At 37.2% G+C, this 11,487-nt stretch overlaps 1 protein-coding gene across 1 annotated transcript in view; it reads right to left on the bottom strand.

Moving 5' to 3' along the window:
* The window catches only part of MIOS (meiosis regulator for oocyte development), a 38,013-nt gene that overhangs the window by 4,208 nt on the left and 22,318 nt on the right, over window positions 1-11,487 (bottom strand). Inside the window, exons 6-9 of the mRNA XM_008063195.2 lie at window positions 10,720-10,785; window positions 9,546-9,704; window positions 4,562-4,714; window positions 2,435-2,639 (exon numbers count right to left, since the gene is read on the bottom strand). Of these exons, the coding sequence (XP_008061386.1) occupies window positions 2,435-2,639; window positions 4,562-4,714; window positions 9,546-9,704; window positions 10,720-10,785 (583 nt within the window). The remainder of the gene's footprint in view (window positions 1-2,434; window positions 2,640-4,561; window positions 4,715-9,545; window positions 9,705-10,719; window positions 10,786-11,487) is intronic.

Below are 11,487 nucleotides of genomic sequence, written 5' to 3'. Positions count from 1 at the left end.
TCTGGGCGACAGAGTGAGACTCCAAATCAAAAATAAATAAATAAATAAATAAATAAATAAGTGTTCAAATATGTATAATTATCTTGAAGCAAATATGGAAAAAACTCTAAAAAATGTGGAAGAATGTTAAGATCTGATAAACATGAGTGCTGAATATTCATTATATTAGTCATCATAATAGATTTTGAAATTTCATAATGTAATTTGCTCCAAATTCTAGAAAATTATCATTTATCTATTTCAAAAATAGAAAAGATTGAAAAGTTGATATCTAGCGAAAAAGACCACTCAGATGTAGTTAGAAGGAAATACTCCTTATTGATTCCTGAGACATATGGTTCAAAAGATGTATCACATTTAATTATTAAGAGTTCTAAATATCTTAGTTCGCACAGATACAAGAGGGGGGGACTGAAAAAAACCCGGAACTTATTTATAAAAAGTTGTGTATTTATTTATTCTTACATGCTTAAACTTCAGTCACCTTAAGAGTACTCTCCATTTTATGCAAATACATCTATCGAGATGCATTTTCCACTGCTCAACAGTTTTTGAACTTGCCAATTTGGATGCCTTTTAGTGCTTCTGCAGTTTTTTGTTTCACCTCTACTACATCAGCAAAACGTTTCCCTTTGAGGGCTTTTTTCATCCAGGAAAACAAAAAAAAAGTCACTCGGGGTAAGACTGGGTGACCAGGGAGGGTGGGATACAGGGGCTATGCTGCTTTCACTCCAAAACTGCTGAACACTCAGTGTGGTGTGGGCAGGTGCGTTGTCATAGTGGAAGAACCAGTCACTTGTTTGTTACAACTTGGGACATTTCTTCTGTAAATTGTGATGCAATCATCTCAAAATTTCCAGATACAAACTTTGGTTGACTGTTTGATCCGGAAGAACAAATTGCAAGTGTACTTATAAAAGGGGCCTGCCCTCCAAAAGATAATTCCGGCTTTTTTTGGGTCCCCCCCTTGTATGACATACTTATGCTATTATTTTATCTCCTTGTTCTTTTATTGTAGTAGATATTCCAAATTGCTATTTTCTAATTGTTATGGCCAGAGCCATATAAAAAAGTGACTGGAATGGAACGTATAAAATAAAAATCTTTGATTAAAATTTAAATCAAGAACTGAAATGTACATTTAAAAACATAACATATTTATTTGTTTAAAAAAAGCACCTAGATGGGAAAATAATTATTCAGTCGGTGGTACCACCAAGTCGTTTGCAAATATTAATGTAGCAATAAAACAGACTGCTTGGTGAATGAGCTACAGAACAGAATTTATAAAATGTCAGAACTAGAAGGATCTCCAGTCCAACACTTAGAATAAAGGGGGCTACAGTAACTCTCAGCGTCACAGTGTGAATGTCAGAGCTAGAAACTAAAACTTACACTCCATCCAGTTCTTTATTTATTATACCAGTGTACCAAATACCCAAAATGTTTTTAATTAAAATATCTGCCATAGTAGTATTTTCAAATTTTGTAAATAGCTGGAATATTCCTAGCCACCAAGTACATTATATATAGTTTTCTACTAGTCTCAAAAAATTATTCTATATTTACTTTAAATCATTTTTTAAAAACTTAATATTTCTAACTGTTAAAAAACATATACATATATATTAATTAAGTAACTGACAAACATAGCAGAAGCAGCATCAAAATTCAGACACCAAGGGACCTGGCTTAATACTTTATGTATTTCACAGGTCGGTTTTAAAGATGAAGAAAGAAGAAATGTCAAAGTGCTTTGAGACTATCATATGTTCCTTAGGAATAACAAGGTATCCGTTAAGAGATGTAGGCACAACTTTTAAATATCAATTTAAAAGAACTCCTCTTAGTGGAAACAGTGATAAGAAAATACTTCATATTTCAGCTTCTCTCACAACTTAAATTGGTCAGCACCTGTGAAATTACCTAAATTATTCTGGATATAGATTTTGCCTTTTTTTTTTTTTTTTTTGAGTCAGAGTCTCACTCTGTTGCCTACACTGGAGTGCAGTGGCATGCTCAGGGCCACCGCAGCCTCGACCTGCTGGGCTCAGGTGATCCTTCCGCATCAGCCTTCCAAGTAGCTGGAACTACAGGCACCCACCACCATGCCTGACTACTTTTTTGATTTTTTATTGTAGTGCTGTGGTCTCGCCAAATTGCCCATGTTGGTCTTGAATCCGTGGGTTCAGGCAATCCTCTTACCTCAGCCTCCCAAAGTGCTGGGATTATAGGCGTGAGCCACTGCACCCAGTCAGATTTTACTTTTAATGTACAGATTTTATAATGGAACATAAAATTCTTTAAGCTAGTAAACCACCCTTTCTTAGAAATAGTAACAAGCTCAAGCTAGTATATATTTTATTTGTAGCAGTAACTCAACTATGTAGGAACAAGTTCAGTTCAGAAAGTACTTTGTAGAATTATGTCATACCAGGACAGCTAGAAACAGGGGTTCCCATGTTAATGAGGCAAAGTGCACAACGAGGAAGGGGTTTTCGACAGCCAGGACAACTTGTGACTTTAGACTTCGTGGGCGAGCCGCTCACACCATACTGACTAAAACCTCTGCCCTGATGAGGCACAGCTGAACAGCTATAGGAGATGGACTTGCCACAGAAATTGCAGCTCACAAACACCTACAAAACAAAGGAAAGGAGGAATACATGTCACGCAAACCACACTGGAATGATAAACAATTTAAAGAGTGATGCTAACAAATTACTTTAAAAAATAATTTTAAGAATTTTATTTTATGTTGTAAAATAATTTATCTGCTAAGCTCGACCAGCTCTCCTTCAAATTCTGCACTCTGTACTTAGGTTATTTAGATACTTCCCTTCTGCGACCTCTGCTTAGTTATATTCTTCCTAGAACCACTGACATTGGTGGGAGAACTCAGAAACTTTAGACCAGTTTAGAAATAACAAGGACTTTAGAATTCACACTGAGCCATTACAAAATATCCCAATATGATTTCTAAATCAAAGTTCAGTTATGTAATCTTCTGAACAAACTTTCTTGTAAAGAAAACACTCTGTTCCTAAGATAAAAAAGAGTTAAAGATCCTGTAATGATAAACAGTTAACATTTTAGGATAACAGCAACAGAAGCTGTTCATTTTGTTTTTACAATAAACTCCTAAGCTCTTTTTTTTTTTTGAGTTAGAGTCTCACTTCATCACCCAGGCTGGAGTGCAGTGGCACACTCAAGGCCACTCCAGCAAGGACCTGCTGAGTTCTGGTGATCCTTCCTCCTCAGTCTTCCAAGTAGCCAGAACTACCTGCGCACGCTATCATGCCTGGCTAATTTTTTGAGTTATTGTAGAGACGAGGTCTCACCATGTTGCCCAGGCTGGTCTCGAACTTGCAGGCTCAGGCAACCCTCTTGCCTGGCATACCAAAGTACCGGATTACATGCTTGAGACACAATGCCCGGCTGGCTCTAATTTTTTTTTTTTTTAAGATGTGGGGTACAATTCAGAGTTGGTACATAAGTAGTGATTGTACAGGTAAAGTTTTGAGCCTCTCTGTGGTCCCTACTTCACCTGGTACCCTTATTGATGTTTTGTGCCCATCTTCCGTCCCCCCTGGTAGTGTCCTACTACTGCCAATCCCTTTGTTATAGTATTGTGATAAACGTTCAGGGTCCGCACCAATGGAACAGGATAGAGATTCCAGAAGCAAAAACTTCAATTTCTCAACCAACTCATCTTCAACAAAGCCTCCATCAACAATCACTGGGTAGAGGAGAACCTATTCAGTAAATGGTACTGGGAAAACTGGCTGATCACACGCAGAAGATTGAAACAGGACCCCTATCTATCACCATACACAAAAATAAACTCTAAGTGGATCAAAGACCTAAACATAAAAACTCCTAGGCTCTTAACCACTTATACAGATTAGTGACATATACTACCATGTAGTGCTATTTTACCAATATTGTGGTTTTAATATAAGCACTAATTTCTCAACTTCCTAAAATAAGAAATAGTATCAAATGGATCTCATATTGAGGATAACCTAGTAATTAATATCTGAACTAAGATATAGTGATTTCATGTCATGTGCCTTATGCAATAATTGATCTGTTTTTAAACTAATATGAAGAGGAAAAAAAGCCCATGTGTAGTTAAACATGTAACTATATGTTATATACTGGCAAATTAAAAATACTGGTAAATTTAAAAAAAACCCCACAACAAATCCTACCTTATTGTACATAAATAGTGTAAAAAAATTTAACACACAAATGGCACTTATAGGATCATGTAGATCATATACATTCTGAAAGGGCTGGGAATATACTGGAAGCTTTAGATGAAACTGATCCAGTTTTGCCTAAGATCCTCTGGGCCTGCTGGGTTTGCTGTATCTAAAACTCAAGTTCAAGCTGCTGAGATATTAGCAAGCAGCAGAACCAAAGAACAACATCAAGGACAGAGTGCATCTGGAATAGACATCCATGGGGGCTCAAATAAGCAAGTGAGCTCATAATAGTTTATTAAATTGAACTTTAACATGTTACAATTTTATTCTCTCCAAAACAACATACTTACCTGCGCTAAAGGCTTGGAACTAGGATCCAACTTACTCCTGTGAATATCAAATTCAGCTCGCTTGTGCCAAAACCTCCAGGCATCTAATAAGTTTCTGTAATTCTCAATCCAGTACTGAACCCTTTCATCTTTCAGGACATCTAAAGGTGAGCCCTATAAAAAACCAAACATGGATTATTTCTTTCTTTCTTTTTTTTTTAGAGTCAAAGTCTCACCCTGTCACCCAGGCTGGAGTGCAGGGGCATGCTCACGGCTACCACAGCCTTGACCTGCTGGGCTCAGGTGATCCTTCTACCTCAGCCTTCCAAGTAGCTGGAACTACAGGCTGTACCACCACGCCTGGCTAATTGATTTATTGTAGAGATTAGGTCTCACCAAGTTGCCCAGGCTGATCTCAAATGCCTGGGCTTAGGCAATCCTCTCACCTTCACCTCTGAAAGTGCTGGGATTATAGGTGTGAGCCACCGCACTAGCAGATTATTTTAATTGTTTAAAATTTCCTTATAAGCCAGAGGATGCTGGGCAACATATGCGTCACACCAAAGAAGCAGGCCTCCTTCTTCCTGAAAGCTAACTCCTGATGGGGATCGAGATAAAACAGATAGACACCCCATGAATTTGCCTTAAACTGGCTCACTCATCACATAAATGTGCACTTCATATATCATACCTGGTCAGGGAAGTGCAATTCTTCACCTCTCAGTTGTCTTGAAGGGCAAACAATTCACCTTGCTGGCTGAATGTGGTCAACAGTGATATGAATGCCCTGTGTGCCAACAATGAAAACCTCCAGGGTCATATACTCTGCTTACTCTCTAGTCCAAAAGACACCAGAACTGCTCAATCCCATTTAGACTAATATTCAGTCTGCTCTTTCTTATCTAGCACTGCATTTGTGCTGTTATACATACCTGTCTGTCTGTAAGTTAAACTGGTCTATTCTCTCTTGCCTTCAATTAAAACATACACGTATTGCCTTAAAACAATAATAAAACAAGAAAAACCAAACCAAACCAAACATTTTCTTTGTTCTTTACCCTGTGCCACAGTAAAATGCAATAAACTGTTTTACTTAAATTTACTTTAGAATTTCCTTTAAGAACTTCAACTTCTTGCCAGCAAGAATTTTCCTAAAGCTTTATTTTCCCTAGCAGCTGTGACATTTCACCTTTCACCTATGCTTGGTCTGAGCTTTCATAGAAGGTTTTTAGTTCCATCCAGGATATCCTTTACATGATGGACAAAGCAGAGAAAGTGTCTACTTCCAATGATGCCATGGGCACCAATCTGAAGCCTAGTCTTCTCAGTCCTACTTGAGGGCCAGAAAGAAAAGCAGAATGCTGGAGGGAACTTGGCAAACACTTTCCTTATGAAAAAAGAAAAGAAACATGTAATAGCTAATACAGACATCTACCTTTAGACAGTAAGTCAAAAACAGAAGGGGAGTATTCTTCATTTATTAAGTCAGGTGTTAATTCCAATTACCTGAGTTAAATTTAGCTAAGAGATGATATGAAAAACTCTTAGTTGACAAATGTCTTAAAAAAGTAGAGGTCCACAGAAACAAAGATCCGAATATCACATGTTCTCACTCATATAATGGTCTTTGAACATCCAATGTAATACTATAAGATAATGACTGACGGTACTGGGAAACTATGGGGGGGAGGGGGATGGGATTAACAGTAGCAAATATCTGTTGGGGGATGGGAAAACACCTCTTATCAACAGGGTGCCTGAATGAAACGTAATTGTACACCTAACCCTTAACTGTACCCCACAAAACCATAATAAAAAATACTGATTGATTAAAAAAAAAAAAGTAGAGGTCTACCTTAGTCATAATTATGACCAACCAGACAGAAACAAGTAATAAAGTAGCAAATAATCACTAGTTTAAAAAAAATTCACAGAAAAATAAGATGTCTTCATGTCCCATTCTTTCTCCTTCCATGGTAGGCAGGGGACAAACTAAGAAAGAATTTAATCAATCACAGGTAGTAAGTCTTCTCTAGATCTGCCCTGATAAACCTAAAATCAAGTCCCAACATGATCTGTAGAAAACAGTTAAGAGAATAAGTCTGACCAAATTACAAGAACTTGGGAAATACCTTGGGCTTTCTAAAGATTTATAGGAACAACATGGAAGACCAAAAATGATCCACAGTAACTGAATTTCTAAAAGTATTAACCACCACTCTTCAGAACTACAAGGTAAAAGAAACCAGAAACCTATATTGTTGCATATGCAGTGCCCAACAGTCAATGAGAAAATCACTAGATATGTAAAGAAATAGATCTGGTCCAAAGTCAAGGAAAAAGGTAGTAATAGAAACTAAACCCAAAATATCCAAGGAACAGATGAAGCCTTCAACGCAGCTATGAGGAGTATGTTCAAAAGAATTACAGGAAAATAGTATTTTAATTAGTGAATAAAGAGGGAATCTGAGCTGAGGAATGTAAACTATAATAAAGTTGAGATTCTATAACTGAAAAGCACAATAACTGAATTTAACTGGAAAGTTTAATAGCAGATAGGAGGTGATAGCTGAATCACTGAATATGTCAACATAAATTATCTAATTGAAGAACAGAAAAAAAAAGATGAAATGAAAATGAACAGCCTGGAATGAAAATGAACACAGCCTCAGGCACCTATGGACAATATCAAGTGGTTTATTATATCTATAATAAGAGTCCAAAAGGAAAAAAAAAGAACAACATTGGGGCAGAAAAAAAATATTCACAGAAATATCCCAAAACTTCCCGAATCTGAAGAAAAATAGTGACTTATAGATCCAAGAAGTTCAGTGACTCACAAACACAATGAAAAGAACCAAAACTAGGCACATTAAGGACAAGTTGCTAAGAAATCAAAAATTAAAAAAAAAATCTTGAAATTAAAAAAAAACCAAAAAACAGAAAAGAAACATCATATATAGAAAAATAGGGTAAGAATAGCTGACATCTCATTAGAAACAACAGAGACCAGAAGGCAATGAAACCACATCTTTAAAGTGCTGAAAGAAAAATTAAGGATAAAAACCAACATTCAGTTAAAATTATAAAGCTGGGAGAATCCATCATCTGTACTACAAGAACTGCTCAAGAGAAAAACCAAAGGAAAATGACACTAGATGAAACTCGGATTATAGAAAGAATAAAGAATGCCAGGAATGGTGTCAGGTGTGGTGGCTCACACCTATAATGCCAGCACTTTGGGAAGTGGAGGAGAGAGGATTGCATAAGCCCAGGGGTTTGAGACCAGCCTGGGCAACGTGGCGAGACCTCGTCTCTACAATAAATCAAAAAATTAACCAGGCATGATGGTGCAAGCCTGTTTCTTGCTACTTGGAAGGTTGAGGCAGAAGGATCTCCTGAGTCCAGTAGGTCGATGCTGGGGTGGCCGTGAGTGTGTCACTGCACTCCAGCTTGGGCGATGGAGACTCCAACTCAACACAACAACAAAAAAGAATGCCAGGAATGTTAAATAAGTTAATAAACACGAAAGCCCATATTTTCTCTCTTCTCATGATTTCCATGAAACAAATGACTGTTCAAAACAAAAATAATAACACTCTAAGTTGGCGTTTATAATGTCTGTAGAAGTAAAATATAGGACAAAAGAGTGGGTGCATAAATGAGATTATACTGTTGTAACATTTGAGAAGCATGAAGTGTAAGTAAAACTCAGAAAGAGTCAGGTGTGAGGTAAGAAAGAGAGAGGGTAAAATAGGAAGCATGGTGTGTCAGGTGTGAAACGTCACGTATAAGGAGGTAAAATGCTGATTTTGATGAGTTAAGGATGTGTACTATTAGACCTAGCTAGAAAAGGGGCATAGCCAAAAAGTCAATAGAGGCAATAGAATGAAACACAGAAATATTTAATGAACCCAAAAAGGCAGGAAAGAAACAGAGGAACAAAAGGAAAAAGGACAAACAAAATGGAAAACAAACAGCAAGAGGGTAGACTTAACCTTGACCATATATATGTAAAAGAAGGAAACATCCCAATTAAAGGTAGTGATTATCAGACTTGACTTTAAAAAGCAAAATCTGATTATGTACTTGTCTACATTTTAAATATATTTGATAAATCTTCATAAGAGGTTACCAACCCATTTGCATTCTAAAGCCATATATCTACAGCTTAATTTAAAATATATAATCTTATTTCAGAAAGAAAAAAATGTTATAGAAGTATTTCTTTTCTCCCATGGGCAGTGGCTGGAATACCACTGGTAAGTTTACTCTGTGGTCTGTGGGTTAGTATCTGTATATACTCACAGGACAGGGCAGAGGAGGGGGCATTTGTGGTCTGTGGGATAGTATCTGTAAATGGTCACAAGTTAGGGTGAAGAGAGGTATGCTACTATGTCTATTCCATTTCCAGTATGCTATCATATTGTGTGGGAGGATGAGGTAGGAAAGAGGAAAGGGCTGACACCACCTAAGGATGAGATTAGCTGGGGGACCGCAGAAAAGCTCAGGGAAAGTAGAAGGCTACCTTTCACCTGGAATTTGTTTTTAACTAGTGGACAGAACTGAGAAAATGCAGGTGAGCTGGTTACCCGAAAGCACTCCCACCGACAACATGAGGAGAAAACAAGAGCTAACTTGCCTTCTTCAGCACTCCAAGTGAGGCTGGTCACATTGGGAAAGGGAGTCTGTTTTGTGGAAGGTGGAGATCTGTCAGCACTTGGAAAAAGTGCAGAGAGGCTTCTCTGTTCCACTTGAGCTTTACATAAATTCAGATGCAGTCAAGATGGCACTTCCCAGGGTAAAAAGAGAAACTGATAACCCGGCGAGGAGACTTAGGCACAGCAAGATGAGGCCCAAGTCTTCAGCAGACAAAGTGATAGGTTAAAGCAAGTGACTTCTAAAGACTTGGAGCAAGCAAAGTGCATGCTTACTTTCAGCTGAGGGAAGAAAAGACAAAATGTGGTCACTTTCTTCTCTGAAGCTGCTGTCACACTGCACTGACCTGTAACATGCAGTAACTTGCCGTCTGGACGTCTCCAGTTCTGTCAACGTAACTCTCCATTAGGTCCACCCCATCTTTAGTGAGGCCTGTAAGCAAAATTCCTTCCAAATTTCCAGCCTCTTTCATTTCATTGGTCAACTTTTCGATGTATCTATTTAACTGGAAAATTCAAAGTGATTTTCCTAAAGCAATCTGTTTCACTACACAATTTGTACTTCAAAACTACCGTATTGGGAACAGCCTCCTTCCTAATAGAAAGCATTCTAAAACAAAGCCTTGCTAAAATCTAGATATGGACTAAGAAAGCTGCATCTGGTACAATTTCAATGCAGTACCCATAATCACTTAAAATATTTTAAAAAACAAGTCATTTACTATGTTTTGATAACATTCCAAAAAACACCTATAGATGGTCTACTATTTTAAAGAGAATCGTCCTAATTATTCTGTAAAGTTCTTGCTATCACAGTAGTATGTAAAAGAATCACAGAACCTGAGTTGAGAAGGAACTTCAAGGTCATGAAGAATAACTGTTTTCTTTAGGTCTTCCCTGACTTCATCCCTCCCAGACTCTGGCCAAGACTCCTCTATATTCTCACTCATAAGCGGACCTTGAACAATTATCATAATACTATAAGAAAGGGATTGGCAGTAGTGGGAAACTGCGGGGAGGGGGAGGCACACCTCATCAACAAGGATACCTGTATCTTGAACATTTATATACCTAACCCTGAATTGTACCCCACATCTTCAAAATTAAAAATTAAAAATAAAAACACTCCTCTATATTCCATAGTCTTAGTACACGGGAATACCAGTTGCTTATGTGCATCTCTCCCTCCCTATGTACACAGCACAGGCATTCAGCAACTGTTTAACATACTGAAAATGAGGAATCCTTTTACAGCACCACTTAGAGGTGAGTTTAACATCTTTATCTACTAACTAATCTTACTTTCCAAAGCAGAGAAACTAAAATATTAAGTCAGTATTCTAAATAAGTAAATTTAGTTATGATAAACATGTTTACAATATCTTTATCTAATACATTACCACACTTTGAATTTATATATCAATCTCACATATACATAATTATGCATAAAGATTAGTTCCTTAAAATAATTGTAACAGTAAATGCTAATCACTTCAAATATGGAATTAAATCAGTGTTTACCTGAGTATCACTAAGGAATTTACAAGCAAATGCCACTCTATCACGTACTGCAACTTTATTTTCATACTGGAAAGAAGAGAAAAGGGAAGGAGTCACTTCTAGGTGTTATGAGTTTTAAACTTTTGTAGAGACTAAATATTTTATGTACCTAATATGTATGTTTATTTTCAAATGTATTACCAAGTTCTTGTATGTATCTCACAGAACCATTGATTGCCTAAGATGCCTTTCTTGATGTTACTCTCAGAAAAATCAGTATAAAGGTTGTTGTCCTTGTAAAGATTTAAACACTGACCAAATTCAGTTTTAAAGAATCTAGTTCAGGGTGGCTGAGGTGGCTCACACCTGTAATCTCAGCACTTTTGGAGGCTGAAGCAAGAGGATTGCTTGAGCCTAGAAGTTTGAGACTTGCCTACGCAATATAACAAGACCTCGTCTCTTAAAAAGTCAAAAAAAAAAAAAAAAAAAAAAAAAATCAGCTGGGCATGGTGGCGTGCGTGTATTTGGAGTCTCAGCTACTCAGGAGGCTGAGGCAGAAGAGTTACCCAAGCCCAAGATATCGAGGCTGCGGTGGGCTGTGATTGTGCCACTGCACTCTAGCCTGGTGACAGAGTGAGACCCCAATGCAAAATAAAATAAAATCCAGTTCAGTGTTACATAACTCCAAAATAAAATATAAGCCATGAAGTACAGTATAGCAAACATAAGATGCCAAGTAATCTTTTTATCACAGAAATTAATTTTGGGGAAACTAAGGAAATCTTTTCT

The sequence above is a fragment of the Carlito syrichta genome, unplaced genomic scaffold (assembly GCF_000164805.1).
Source record: "Carlito syrichta isolate Samal-C Ts95f unplaced genomic scaffold, Tarsius_syrichta-2.0.1 Scaffold306634, whole genome shotgun sequence".
NCBI lineage: Eukaryota > Metazoa > Chordata > Mammalia > Primates > Tarsiidae > Carlito > Carlito syrichta.
Note: the sequence above shows the minus strand (reverse complement) of the source record. Positions and strands in the feature narration are given on the sequence as shown.